General features: G+C 38.3%; 1 protein-coding gene across 1 annotated transcript in view; it reads right to left on the reverse strand.

The window, feature by feature from the left end:
- Positions 1-352: 352 nt before the first annotated feature.
- The window catches only part of LOC137271605 (putative protein FAM47C), a 31,645-nt gene continuing 15,955 nt past the window's right edge, over positions 353-16,042 (reverse strand). The window contains exons 2-4 of the mRNA XM_067804047.1: positions 1,177-1,807; positions 909-996; positions 353-800 (exon numbers count right to left, since the gene is read on the reverse strand). Of these exons, the coding sequence (XP_067660148.1) occupies positions 353-800; positions 909-996; positions 1,177-1,807 (1,167 nt within the window). The remainder of the gene's footprint in view (positions 801-908; positions 997-1,176; positions 1,808-16,042) is intronic.

Genomic DNA, 16,042 nt, shown 5'->3' on the forward strand with positions numbered 1-16,042 from the left:
TGTTACATAATAAGCATATAAAGTGTTAACCATTAGACAGGTGGCACTGTATCCACATTCATTACTTAATGCATCAGTGTGACAAGCCACCGTACTGACATACTCCCTGTTGTTGTTCATCAACTCTTATTGTCAGGCGATACAGGCATATCGACTGACTGTACACCATAGGTAGATAAAAGCTTTTATTGTTCAGGTTGGATTTGACTTATTTTTTATTGAAGTGATTATATTTCAGTGTGCCCTTTCTTGTGACATTGATGGGATGACACATGTGTTGCCATCATGTAATATAGGCTGTATGACATGGGTATACCTAGATGGGAGACTGGTGACCTGGGTACTGTAATGCCTACATAGTACTGGTGACCTGGGTACTGTAATGCCTACATGGTACTGGTGACCTGGGTACTGTAATGGCTATATGGGAGACTGGTGGCCTGGGTACTGCAATGCCTACATGGGAGACTGATGACCTGGGTACTGTAATGCCTACATCGAATACTGGGGACCTTGGTACTGTAATGCCTACATGGGAGCCTGGTGACCTGGGTACTGGAATGCCTACATTGAATACTGGTGACCTTGGTACTGTAATACCTACATGGGAGACTGGTAACCTGGGTACTGTAATACCTACATGGAAGACTGGTGACCTGGGTACTGTGATACCTACATTGAAGACTGGTGACCTGGGTACTGTAATGCCTACATGGAAGACTGGTGACCTGGATACTGTACTGCCTACATGGGAGACTGGTAACCTGGATACTGTAATGCCTACATGGAAGACTGGTGACCTGGGTACTGTAATACCGACATGGAATACTGCTGACCTGGGTACTGTAATACCTACATGGAATACTGGTGACCTGGGTACTGTAATACCGACATGGAATACTGCTGACCTGGGTACTGTAATACCTACATGGAAGACTGGTGACCTGGGTACTGTAATACGTACATGGAAGACTGGTGACCTGGGTACTGTAATGCCTACATCGAATACTGGGGACCTTGGTACTGTAATGCCTACATGGGAGCCTGGTGACCTGGGTACTGGAATGCCTACATGGAATACTGGTGACCTGGGTACTGTAATACCTACATGGAAGACTGGTGACCTGGGTACTGTAATACGTACATGGAATGCTGGTGACCTGGGTACTGTAATACGTACATGGAAGACTGGTGACCTGGGTATTGTAATACCTACATGGAAGACTGGTGACCTGGGTACTGTAATACCTACATGGAAGACTGGTGACCTGGGTACTGTAATACGTACATGGAATGCTGGTGACCTGGGTACTGTAATACGTACATGGAAGACTGGTGACCTGGGTACTGTAATACCTACATGGAAGACTGGTGACCTGGGTACTGTAATACCTACATGGAAGACTGGTGACCTGGGTACTGTAATACCTACATGGAAGACTGGTGACCTGGGTACTGTAATACGTACATGGAATGCTGGTGACCTGGGTACTGTAATACGTACATGGAAGACTGGTGACCTGGGTACTGTAATACCTACATGGAAGACTGGTGACCTGGGTACTGTAATACCTACATGGAATGCTGGTGACCTGGGTACTGTAATACGTACATGGAAGACTGGTGACCTGGGTATTGTAATACCTACATGGAAGACTGGTGACCTGGGTACTGTAATACCTACATGGAAGACTGGTGACCTGGGTACTGTAATACGTACATGGAAGACTGGTGACCTGGGTACTGTAATACCTACATGGAATGCTGGTGACCTGGGTACTATAGTACCTACATGGGAGATGGTGGACTTCTTTTATGTAACTCTTGCTGTTTTTGATAAACAGAAATGATGCTGAAAAATATCTACAGAAACACTGTATCAGGGCTAATGGTCTTTTAATGTTGTATACACATTCATATCTGGCCAATTTCATGGTGTTTATCATTTATACAAACTGTGTAATATATATTGAATTTCAACCAAAGTTGGAATTGTCCAGGGCTTGCTTCCTGCATCAATTATTCATTTGTGCCTTATTTGACATTAGGTGGTGTACATAGTCATTACTTCAACCAGTATTTGTCCTTCAAACAGAAGCATTAAATGGGGCTGGTTTTGGTTATGTTAAAATACTTTGATCTTTGCTTATGACATCATTCACTGGAATGCCTGGTCCAGACTCCATTTACGGGCATACGTCATGCAGGTGTAATGTTGTTGTGGTGGAGGTAGCTTAGTGGTTAAAGCATTAGCTCTTCACACCAAAGACCCGGGTTCAAAACCCACATGGGTACAATGTGTGAAGCTAACTTCTGGTGCCCCTCGTGATAATGCTGGAATATTGCTAAAGGCAGAGCAAAGGCCAACTCACTCACTCACACACTCACTCACTCACTCAGTACTGTTGTTGCATATGGCTTTAACAAGGTGCATACATTGACTGAGCTGATGCCAGCAATAATATGACTACAGTTTCTGTATCCTGTATTAGATGATCTAATCAAGCCAGATCAAAGAGATGTCACCTGTACACTGACTGACAGCAATACTTCCAGTAATCAGCGATATTCCAACACCTGACCAGCAACTATCGGTCAGATGGGGACAGCTCCGCATCCACAGGACATCGCTAGTATCATCATCGTGACAAAGCAAACATTTCACTCAGCTGGTACCTTTATTGCTGTGTGATAGTTCTCTTGTCAGGGAGCAATGCCAGATTACGTCATTCAATACCTGATCCTTGAAAGAGACTTATTGTTCTGAGTTTCACCTACTGTCTTTCAATCACAGGCAAGGAAACACAGGTGTATAATAACAGCACTCTTTGTGAGATGCACCCTCTTTATACAGTGATCAGTGATGAAGATATGCTTTGTAAAAATTGCAGTATTTTTTATCTCATTGAAGCATCAGATATATATATATTTCAAACTGGGAAAACATAGGTCATTTAATTTGATTTTGGGTAAGTCATGTGTAAGTCTCCCAAAGTTGGTGTTATAAAGGGAGTGATGTAATTTGGGATTTTGAGGGACTCTGGTGATTGGTATTGTCATCAAATTAGTTTCGGACTTCTAAGATTACTGGAATCATCTTTCACAAGACCTGTGTCATACGTTTAGGTTTGTTTCTTAATATAAGTGAGCTCCTTGCATGATCTGCCAAAATAAATTAGCCATTGTTATGTTTCATGCTTCGTCCATTAGCACCTCACTTGATTTCATTTCAGATTTTCATCATTGATAGAAATTGGATATTTTTGCAAGTCTGGTAGCTTGATATGTTTGTATCAGAATTTCAATTAATCACTTGTAGTTCGCGTGTCAAGCAGGCATTCATATTACCATGTTTCGCTTTGAGAGATTTCAGAGGTCACCAATTTCTATGGGGATTTCACCTCTGAGTTTTGTTGTGCAGATATTTGATATGAACAAGTTGCTAATGCAGCTATTCGCTGATACTGTTGCTCAAGTCAGCGTCACACGACTCACTTGGAAATCTCTGTGAATAAACCTAGGTCAAATTGTCAAATTTTGGCGCCATCATTTGGGTAAAAACTGAAATTGGACTAAATCCACATGGTTTGGGGTGATGGCGATGGCACCTTACATAAGGAGTAGAGTTCCACAAAGTGATTTTAGGTGTGTATGATAAGGATTAAAATCACTCATCTGTTAAACTGCTGATGTTTAAGTTGTACAACTATTAGATTAAAAGGAAACTGGATGATTCCTCTTTATGGCATTAATAAAGACTGTACTGGTATGACTTGAATGCAAAAACAATGTTTTTCAAACACATACAACTAAATTTAAACTTCCCTACCCAAGCCTGTAACATGTCAGGACATTTTGTGATTAGAAGCTCACTGGCTTGTCAACCATTTGCACATTCTTTGTGACTAATTATTTCCTATGTTGAAAGAAAAATGCAACACTGTGTAAAGGGCAGCAAGTGACAATAATATTTATGACTAAAGTAGTTTTTACACTGTTCTTTCCAGCATTTACAATGAATGTGATTTTTTTAGAGACTAAAATAATTAATTGGATAGTGAATCAATCATTATATCTTGCAAGGAATCCCATGAAATAAATGTCTGGATTTTTAGAGCCAATTTTTGTAATATGTTGAAAAAAGTGATGGTTGGATTTAATTCGCTGCATTATTTCTGAAAAGTGAGTGAGATTTACTCTACTTTTTGAAATATTCCAGCAATATCATGGTTGGGACACAAGATACCTTTTTCATGCATTGTCTCCATGTGGGGAATCAAACTCAGGTGTTCAGCATGATGAGTGAATGCTTTAACCACTGGATTACCCAATCTCCCCATTACTGGAAAGACAACTTGTGGTAGCTGAGTAGTGAATTTGAAAAACAGTTCAAATCTGTTCAGTCCAGACATCAGTTCTCACAGTTCTCTTTCAGGAATAAGAAATTATAATGTATTTGTTTTATGATCCTTGAAACATGTTCCTGCGTTGATTTTCAGGTGAATAATTGACTTGGCTTTGTATGTGTTTGTGACTGGTGCCGGCTGTGGTTCAGGATTTATGAACATAGATTCACCCTTTTCGTGAGGACTTCATGTCATCACTGGTTGAAAGTAATTCATTAACACACATCTGATATAGAGAGAATCACACAATGGCCTGGTTTCTTAAGACTCTGGAGAAGGTTTTATCGCTTTTATTAACAGAAATGCATACCCACTCATTCAAGAACATTTTCTGGTTTTCGCTGTATTCGAATGTGTGAGGTTTCTTTCCCCATCCTACAATGGCTGAATACTGATTCAGGTTAGGAATGTATATTAGTGTCCCAGCTATTAACTCATTCCTTTCAGTAAACACAAATATTTCTCAAACTTTCCAAACATCCCCAAAGATTTAGTTTATTAGAAATCCTAAGACTATATTCAATTCTTGTGGTTTATGAGTTGAACAGAAAATGTTTTCTATCCATTTATACTGTAGTGTTTGCCCTGCCTCATTCTCAACTGACCAAGTCATACTTTTCATTTGGCTAAAATGAGATTGTCAATGATTTATATCTCTCATATTGCCTCTGTCCTTTCGCCAGCTCACCCGTCATCCTTCTGCCTCCATTGTGTATCATAACACCATTCCAACACACTACACGGGGGAAATATTGAACTGAGCTTTTATTGGGAAATGTCAGCTCCAGTAATCAACTGTTCATTCCCAGAATTTAAAGCCACCAAGGCTATCCTCCATGTTTCAAAGACCAGTAATTGGAATTGGTGATAACTTGTAATGACTGAAACAAGATGGCTACCCTTGACGAAGAAGGTACATGACGAGCGATAGAAGCAACGCGTACCTTGTCAGACTTTCCCTGTGATTATTGAGTGATTGCTCTGAGGACAACACCTATCAGAGAGGCTGATTTACCTAGGACGAGTAGTCATTTTCCGCGATCAAGCTTGCCCAGTGAGCATTAACGCCGTGCTTTTATCCATTTAGTCGCCAGTCCAAGCTCTTGTCAGACCAGCATGTCTCTGCCGCGCTTTCATTATTAGGTAACCATGGAAACGTACAAAAATTCTCCTGGAGGAAATCTCTAGGTAGTGAAAGTAACCATCAATTTCCTACTCTGACACCTAATACATGGAGATGGTGGGAGCTAGAGGACAAGATAATGTAGAATTATTTTGTATGACACGTTCGGTCATCAACACTGTCATCATGTACCATACAGACCAACATACAGCATACAAACATACACTGGACCTGTCAACCAGTGACATCTAGAAATATAGCAATTTTCAACGAAGAATAATTCTGTTCTTTGCCATATCCATATTCAGCTTCTCATGGGGCAACATTAACTAGAAATGCAACTTATGAACTGAATTTTTGTTAATGAGTTTGTGTAAAGTGCAATAAAAATCTTTGGATTTTTAACGTTTGATTACCAAAGAGTTAAAGTGATTTCCAGACAAGCATACAATCATAATCCAGTTCCTTGTGTGTTTGCCTGTTATTGACAGGGTTGTACATGTTGATAAGCAAAACAATCTCAGTGACTGTCCTAAATCTAAGCTGAAGTAAACTCAGGACACTGGACATGCTTGTATTTCTTTGTAGAACAAGCACCTGTCTCAGTGCCATATGTGCATGGAGTCAGTGTGTGATAAACAGTCACTTAAGAAGGTTATGAAAATACTACAAGCTATGAACCACACTACTCAGAGACCCTCAACCTATCTATTCTGTCCCTCCTGCCTACTTGCCACACTGAGACACAATGAATCCCACAATCACTCACCTTTGGTAACCCTCACTTACTCACTCACTCACTCACCCACTCACTCAACCTGTATCAATTTCACTTGTGTTCCCTTCTTATTACTCACTTGCTCACTCACTCAATCTCTCACTCAACCTGTATCAATCTCACTTCAAAGCACCAACCCATCCACTCGCTCACTCACTCACTCACTCACATGCATTCATTCACTCACTCACTCTCCTCTCATCCACCCAGCCATCCAACCACTCAACCACCTACCTCATTCCAACATTGATTTGTTGAGGACCGTAACACTATTATAGAACATTCCCAGAGCTATCAGACAAGGTTCTGATGCAACCACCAGCCACAGTTATGAGTTTTGTGATATACAGCTTGTGAAAATGGCAAAGAGCCATCAACAGTGGTAACACACAATCAGTGCATTGGTGTGTAGTGAAAGAGCTGCAGTTATGGCCATATCTTCTGCTTTACTTACCATCCACACACCTCTGTAGAGACACACCAAACATTACGATCTGTGTGATTTATTTATCTTTGTCCATACAGCTTATCCACCGCCGTCTCACTGATCTCCATGGTTGATGAATTTCAATCAAAATATTGTTGTCTGCGGAATCAAAATTTGCATTAAAACCTCTTTCAGCCAAACAGCATTACGATTATGTGTTATCAGTGCCATTCTGTTATCCATGCTATTTGCTGTTATTGCCCTTCTGTAGAGGCAGGAGACTGAGGAACCCTGGGACAGAATGTCACAGGAAGTGGAGTGTCTGCCAGATGAACTTTAACCTTTGCTGATGAACATCAAAGACAGCCATCAGGCTAAGCTAACAGTTCAAAATGAGATTTGTTCAACAGTTAATGGTAGTCACAAGTAAAGTTTCAGGAATAAATTCTTTTGTGATGTACATATATTTAAAGTGATTCCATAGTATCTGGCTATCTCAATAGTTGTTATTTTAGGCTCCAACCACTATGGATTTCTGTTGTCTTGATTGGCTTATAATAGAATGGGTGTGTCTGCAATGCAGTATTTTTCTGATTGATGCTACTGATTTCATAATGTTGTCTGCTTTTTGTGTTTATGATCAAACAAGATGTCTTTGAAGTTTTTATTATTATTATTGCAACATTTATTTCTAAGAATAAATTGTGATGTATTTGTTTTACATTTATACCTACGACTGGAATAAACAGTCTTTATGGATGATCAACTTCTTTATTGTGCAATAGTGATGTTTCAGTAAAGATACTTATACCATTTTCATGCCAGAAACCAGTATAAGTAGCTGTACCAAAATATCGCTACTGTACAATAAACAAATTGATCGTCAATAAATACTTGTCGTTCTTATTGTTTGCAACTTCTAGAATGCCTCTCACACAGTTCCAGGGAGACTGAAGTCTATTTTTAAGTTTTTAGGGGATTCATAAATCATTTAGAAGTGTATCAAATAATCGAGTGCTTCAGAGTTTAAACTTTTTTTCATTAATTTACCTAAACATGCCTGAGCATTTGAATATTTGGTGCATAAACTGTCATTTTCATTTCATACATCATAACATAGAGTAAGAATATATGAAGCAAGCCCACAACACTCCATTGCTTGTGAAATTGTGGGGACCGATATGTTCCCCAGGTATCTTCCACTTGTCACCCAATGGAGACCAAGGTGAGAGTAGGTCCCCAACACTCAAGTGCTTGTCATCCTATTGAGGCCAAGTCAAGAGTAGGTCCCCAACACTCAAATGCTTTTCACCCTGTGGGACCAAGGCAAGAGTAGGTCCTCAACACTGTATTGCTGGTCATGCCATTTGGAGATTGCCCCTACAACACTGAAATGCTTGTCACTCTATAGATAGAACTTATCACCAGAACTCTATTGCTCATCACCTGATGGATAAATAAGGTTAGAAAAGGTCTCCAGATGTCAGCCCATGAAGACCTAAGCTAGAACATGTCTCCAAGTGTCTGTTACGTGCCATTCCTTGTCAGCCCTGGTTAGAATATGTCACCAGTACTTATCTGTTTGTCAGCCAATGGTAGCCTGGGTTGGAATACCTCCCCATGGCTCAAACACCTGACCTGCTCAAACACCTGACCTGCTCAAACACCTGACCTGCTCAAACACCTGACCTGCTCAAACACTGGCTGATATGCATTGACATTCAGCACATTCAATACCACTCATTTATGCATGTTCAACAACATAAACACAAGCACTCTTGTGATTGTATAAGCCTTTTGTATAAAGTGGTATGTGCCTGAATAGCTAGACTAGCACAAGTCTGTAAGGCAATAATTATAAGTTGAAAGATAATTCATAAAAAATATGTGTCAAACAATAACAAATTACCCCTACAACAGACGTGCAGTGATGGGTAGCCTAGTAGTTAAAGTGTTGATTTGTCATGCTGAAGACCCGAGTTTGATTCCACACACATGTACAATGTGTGAAGTCCATTTCTGGTCCTCCCACTGTGGTGCTGCTGGAATGTTGCAAAAATGGCATAAAACCAAACTCACTCACTCACTCACTACAATCACTAACATCCTTGTACTGTTCAAGATTTGCCCCTTTACATGACAGAATCACTATGCATCAGTGCACAAAGTACGGCCTTGGAACAAGGCTACTAAAGAACAGACAGTATGCATGATGGTGTGTAATAGCATTATTACCTTTATCCGTGCTGTCTTTTGCTAGGTTCTAGTTTCTTGTCAAGTAAAAGATGAAATAAAAATGTGTTGTATGTGTGCAATTGAATAAACTGCTTGACTTCATGTACACAGTGGTTCTGCCATTAATCAAGAAACTATTGGCCTGTAATTTAGTTAAGTAGCCAAAAGAAATAATACTAGATATTTGTGGAAAATAAATTCACTGCATATAAAGGTCATAAATAGAAAAATTACAGCTCAGAAAATCTGAAGCTTTTCTGCTTAGGGTTGTCTGCAGATTTTGAATGCTGGCATTTCAATGCATTCCCTGGTCTAGAAATGGGCTGCCAGATTACATACCCAGAATGACTCACAGTGACATTTACATCCTTTCACAAAACTAAATAAACACTTTTTATCAAAGAAGATTTCAGTTATCTTCATCGTTTGATACTTTATGTTGCTACAATACATACGTGGAGATTATACACTACATTCATTTCAACTGTACAAATTTCATCACACTTAATTAAATTTTATTGATTATCTTGCAGCATGCCTTGTCAACAGTAATGTCATCTTGTCTGAAGAGAGCCACAATGGTGGAGAAATTGAATAGATATATGCTCTTATTATGACTGTCGATATTTGTCTACGATGAGAGGACAAGGTAAGCTAATCTGACTATGGGCCATTCTGGCAGTTAAATCAACCAGTTATAAAGCAGTCTAAATGTTCCACCACAGAACAGCCTGTTACAAAATACATGGTTGAAGAAAACCAGAACCAACATTCCAAGTAATCACAACCTCCTGTAAATGCTGCATTTTGTACACTTTTAATCATGAAAAGGTCGTGTTCAGAAATAGCTCCTTATCAATTGTCAATAAAATTATATATGTATGTTCTTGTGAAGAGGTCAGGTTTCAGAGAAATAATGGATGGAGATCATCTGTTATTGTTCCTGATACTGTGCTAGGAAAATTTATCCATAACAATTGGGAACCAGTGTTCCATACCAGGGTTGGTTAGTGATGGATCTTGTTTCCATTTATATTGGTTGATAGTCATTGTAAGTGTTTTTGAATTTAATCGAGAACAGTGAAGTGCAATATTGGGTGATATACCCCATGAAGGCTGTAAATGTTCTTGAATTTAATTGGGAACAGTGAAGTACAATATTGGGTGATATACCCCATGAAGGCTGTAAATGTTCTTGAATTTAATTGGGAACAGTGAAGTACAATATAGGGTGATATATCCCATGAAGTAAATGTTGTTGCATTAATAAACCAGGAAGTTTAAGTTGTACAACTATCAGATTTAAAAGGAAATTGGATGGGTTTTTGTACGGCATCGATAAATACTACTGGCATGACTTGAATGTTAAAAATAGTTTTTTAAGACACAGAATTCAATTTACACTTTTCTACTCATGTATATTATGCCAGGATGTCTGAAGATTAGAAGCCCACTGGCTTGTCAACCATTGTATGCATTCTTTGTGCTGATTATTTCCTATCTTGAAGGAAGACTCTGTGTAAAGAGCAGCAAGTGATAATAATATTGATGATTGAAGTAATTTTGTATGCAGCAATGAAGCATTGATTATTTTCAATTTTTGTTTGTCCAAAAGATCTTTAGATAAGATATTGTGTTGGTGATTTTGATTGAATCAAACACTGAAAATCACATGGATTCATATGTAAGATGTTTTCGCATTTAACCTGAGATTAGTACACTTAAATGTTGGGTTTAATTCCTGTATCCTTGTTCTTCAATGCAGAAGAATGACAAACAATTGTGAGTGGTTTGTCCATGAAAATGTCAATTTCTTGGACTTGATGCAGGAGAATATAGTGTAAAATGTGGTGATATATCCCATGATTGCTATAAATGTTCTTGAATTTGACAACTGGACAATAAAGTGCAATATTGGGTTATACAGGTTAATTTGATGCAGAACAGTTAAGTGCAATACTAGATTATATATCCCTTAAAGTTTTTTCCTTTTGTACTTTTTGGTATAATTCAACCATACAATTAATTATTTGTTTTATCATATTCATTGTATATTCCACTACAAATATGCATAAGCACAGTTCTTCAGTGGACAAAATAACAGAAACAGCATATATTGTTTATGCCAGAAAATGAAAGTTTGAATAAATTAACTTGGAAAACATATGGTCACCTACTATAGATACAGTTAAAGCCTTATGCATAGCAGAACTGTGTAACACAACACCTGTCATTGTGATGTGATACATACAGTTAGTTGACAATGGTCACTTGTCTTTGTTCTCATCATGTTTAATACAGCTGACCAGGAACCCAACAGGTGCTTGCTGTGGGAATATAGCAGTATTGATGACAGTATTGAACTGTCATTAAGGACTGGTTTATATAGATAGTGGTGTGAACACAGTTAACATGCAAGGTTGAGGGCATTAGAATCAATACAATTTTATTCACTGAACCATATTCTTGCTTAAGATGGCATATATTTTAAACTGAAAGTGTATTGTTATAGCGAAGAAATTCCGGTGAAGTGAAGGTGTGTTGTAAAGGTGGAGAAATTCCTGTAAAGTGAAGGTGTATTGTCAAGGTGGGAAAATCCAGGAAAGTGAGGGTGTATTGTAAAGGTGGAGAGATTCCACTAAAGTTATGGTGTGTTGTTGAGGTTGAAAGATTCCAGTAAAGTGAAGGTTTGTTGTTAAGGTGGAAAGACTCTTGTAAAGTGAAGGTGTGTTGTTAAGGTAGAGACATCCCTGTAAAGTGAAGGTGCATTGTAAAGGTGGAGAGATTCCACTAAAGTTAAGGTGCGTGGTAAAGGTGGAGAGATTCCACTAAAGTTAAGGTGTGTTGTTAAGGTGGAAAGATTCTAGTCAAGTAAAGGTGTATTTTTAGGTGGAAAGATTCTAGTAAAGTGAAGGTGTATTGTTAGGTGGAAAGATACCAGTGCAGTGAAGGTATGTTGTAAAGATGGAGAGATATCAGTAAAGTGAAGGTGTATTGTTAAGGGGGAGATATTCCACTAAAGTGAAGGTGTATTGTTAAGGGGGAGATATTCCACTAAAGTTAAGGTGTGTAGTTAAGGTGGGAAATTCCACTAAAGTGAAGGTGTGTTGTTAAGGGGGAAAGATTCTAGTAAAGTGAAGGTGTATTGTTAGGTGGAAAGATACCAGTGAAGTGAAGGTATGTTGTAAAGGTGGAGAGATATCAGTAAAGTGAAGGTGTATTGTTAGGTGGAAAGATTCTAGTCAAGTGAAGGTGTATTGTTAGGTGGAAAGATTCTAGTCAAGTGATGGTGTGTTGTTAGGTGGAAAGATACCAGAGAAGTGAAGGTATGTTGTAAAGGTGGAGAGATATCAGTAAAGTGAAGGTGTATTGTTAAGGGGGAGACATTCCACTAAAGTTAAGGTGTGTAGTTAAGGTGGGAAATTCCACTAAAGTGAAGGTGTGTTGTTAAGGGGGAAAGATTCTAGTAAAGTGAAGGTGTATTGTTATGGTGGAAAGATTCTTGTCAAGTGAAGGTGTATTGTTAGGTGGAAAGATTCTAGTAAAGTGAAGGTGTATTGTTAGGTGGAAAGATTCTAGTAAAGTGATGGTGTGTTGTTAGGTGGAAAGATACCAGTGAAGTGAAGGTATGTTGTAAAGGTGGAGAGATATCAGTAAAGTGAAGATGTATTGTTAAGGGGAAGATATTCCATTAAAGTGAAGGTGTGACGTTAAGATGGAGTGATTCCTGTAAAATGAATGTATATATTGAGAGATACTGGTAAATTTGGGTGTGAGGTTAATCAAACATCACAACCATCCCAATATTGACTGAATCACAAACATGGCTGTTTAGTGCTAAGGTATGTGAATGATACATCACTCTCTAGTGTTGTAATCTGCAAAGCAAATAAGGATTTTTGCAAAATGTTGTGCAAAATTGATGATGATATTTCAGTTAGGTAGAAATTAATGTATCAGTTTTCACATGAATAGTCATTTCAAAGGATGCGTATTGATCGATAGAGATCTACTGCAAATATGTGATATTTGTGACTTCTTGTGTATATGTCATATATACATATGATTTGTGGGAATATACATATGATTTGTGGGAATATACATATGATTTGTGGGATTTGTCATCATCATCATCATCATCATTATCATCATCATCACTATTGGCACTACGCCAGATTCAGAAGTATACCTGGTCTCTGATTTGAGCAGAAAGATAAAAATAACCTGAAATACTGTTACCGTGGTAACAAAAACGTTTTCCTTCATTCCAAGCTATTCCTGAAAACATCCATTTCAACATGTAAAAGGTTTATTGAAAATTTCCTTTTTAGATGAAAACCTGAACCTTTTCTGTTGTTTTTAGTGGAGCTGCAGTTATATTGATAATTGTTATTGCCTAAGGGCCAGCAAGGTATATGTATGTTTTCTACGATCAATATCTCACCAGTTCCACATCATTATCACATTCTCAGGAGGTACCTATAGCATCCTTTTCACAACGGATGGAATGGTTCTCACTTTCACCAAGAATCTATCCTGCAAATATCAACCATATTCGCCAGTCTCCAGGGACTGGGCTTGGAATATTTTCAGGGCTTTTTTTTTGTCTGTGTCATCTTTACATAAACAATTATTTCTGACAGCATGTGCTGATGTTGTACATGTTGTGAACACATCTGATATTCACCTGATTTGGATTAAATTTAAGAGATATGTGCAACAAATCCTGTCTGAGTAAAGGAAGAAATTAGTGTTGCCTCACAATATTTCTCAGTCATCTTGACATAATCAATTTTGTCTTTGTTGAAATTTGTGTAATTTGAGAAATGTTTAAATATTGATTGAAATTCATTTGTTTGGTTTTGTTCTTCACATTTTTTCACCGGTTGTTTGTTTGAATGTCTCTGCCTATAGATTCAGTGATAACGTCTTGCATGTTCATGTGTTTGTTGAAGATCATCGGCCTGATTAAACAGTGTTAACCCTCAATAATACCCTAGAACATAATTGAAGGAAGACAGAATTCATCCATCTCATGCAAACACTTTAGGGGACAGACCTTCTTAACGATTTATGTTAATCATGATATATTGGAAAATGGAACCGCTGGTCATTTATCATGGTTGTGGAGGGACACTGCTCGTAAGGTGAGGTCGTGAAAAATGTCCCAGCAAAGATGGTGTCAAACAAAAGATATCACAGATATATTTTGGAGGTGTTAGTATGGTGCAGGGGAACATGTTATTTGCATTTAGGGGTCAGGAAAAGATGTGACAGATTAGCAAAAAAATATGATACTGTCCTGAGACCAATCCCCACCCTATCTGTCCTGTAACAAATGACCAATCACTAATGAGCTCTGACAGGCAAATTGAGTTGATGTCTGTTTATTGTCCAACTGACTCACCAGATTGCAATCATTAAAATTTAATTTGACAACTATTCTAGTTATATATGTGTACACATTGTCATCTGGCCTCAGCTTCTGTCATTAAGCAGAACTGATTTCATGACAGGTGTCCTTAATAAGAATATAATTTATCCTTTGACATCAGACATATGAGGGCCATTTTAATAGAGATCTGAACCAAGTTTCTGTTTTTTGAAGGAGAAACCGTTAAAGGGCAAGAAACTGAAATAGAAAAATATCCAGATGCCATTGGTCAGCATAGATCATAAATATATATATATTCACTATATGTATTGTATTTCTATAATCTTTCTACCTACTATGTCTATGCAACATATGTCATGTTTGGGATTTCACTTTCTTAGTAAAGTACAAATTCTAGTACTTTTTTGGTTGAGTCCCATCCTCAGAGTCAGGCACCTAATCTCCAGCACACAAAGTCAGCCGCCTAGCCCGCTCAGCCACCACGACTTCCAAAGTGGAAGTCGGACAACTGGTAGTCAAGACTGCGTACTATGTGTACCCCTCTGATAAGTGTGAACTGGCACGGCTCCCACGACCAACAGCTATGATTATATGATGCCATGTAGAAAGTGGTCAAATGTAACGTATGTCATAGTTGGGATTTCACTTTCTTAGTAAAATACAAATTCTAGTACATTTTTGGTTGAGTCCCATACAGGATTTGAACTCGCACCTTCAGAGTCAGGCACCTAATCACCAGCACACAAAGTCAGCCGCCTAGCCCGCTCAGCCACCGCGACTTCCAAATGAAAGTCGGACAACTGGTAGTCTAGATTGCATACTTTGTGTACCCCACTGATATGTGTGAATTGGCACTGCTCCCATGGCCAAAAGCTATGATTACACGAAGCCATTTAGAAAGAGGTCAAATTGACTCATGTCATGCACAGATCGATGCTCATGTTGTTGATCACTGTATTGTCTGGTCCAGACTTGATTATTTACAGACCGCCGCCATATAGCTGGAATATTACTGAGTGTGGCATAAAAATCAACTCCCTCACTCACTCAGAAGTTCATGGAAAATAAATTCTAAAGTCATAATTGATAATGACGAAATATTGATTCATTATTGTGTCTGTATTTTGTCTTCAAAGGATAAGATATTTATTGCTTAGCATTCCAGAGAGGAATAGTGGTAATATTCTATAAACTGAAAAGTAAACAATGTAGGTTCAACATCACAGGAAAAGATTTATTACACATCTGCGTCATTTTATGAATATATTTGTGACAGAACTAATTGGGTTTTTTTTCAGGTGTGTGATTGAGATTACTACTATGTATGCAGTAATTTGGGAAAAGGCCTTCCCATACAGATACAGTGATTGTGTTCACTTCTTTTACAAAAACTACAGAACAACAAGCCCTGCACTGTTATACTGAAGACAGTAAAGGTACTTGCCTTGCCTAATGCATGGAATTAAGGGAATACATCAAGGATGGCAGCCATTTAAATTTGCTAGCGTTTACAATACACACACTAATGCACAGACAAGCATGTGCGCACATGCACAAATGCATGTGTGCATGCACGCACACACATGCGCATGTATATATATATATTAACATAGATATATACATACATTAACACAGATCCATACAAACATGCACACACAAACATATACATTCACTTACA

Source organism: Haliotis asinina, chromosome 2 (assembly GCF_037392515.1).
Source record: "Haliotis asinina isolate JCU_RB_2024 chromosome 2, JCU_Hal_asi_v2, whole genome shotgun sequence".
Taxonomy (NCBI): domain Eukaryota; kingdom Metazoa; phylum Mollusca; class Gastropoda; order Lepetellida; family Haliotidae; genus Haliotis; species Haliotis asinina.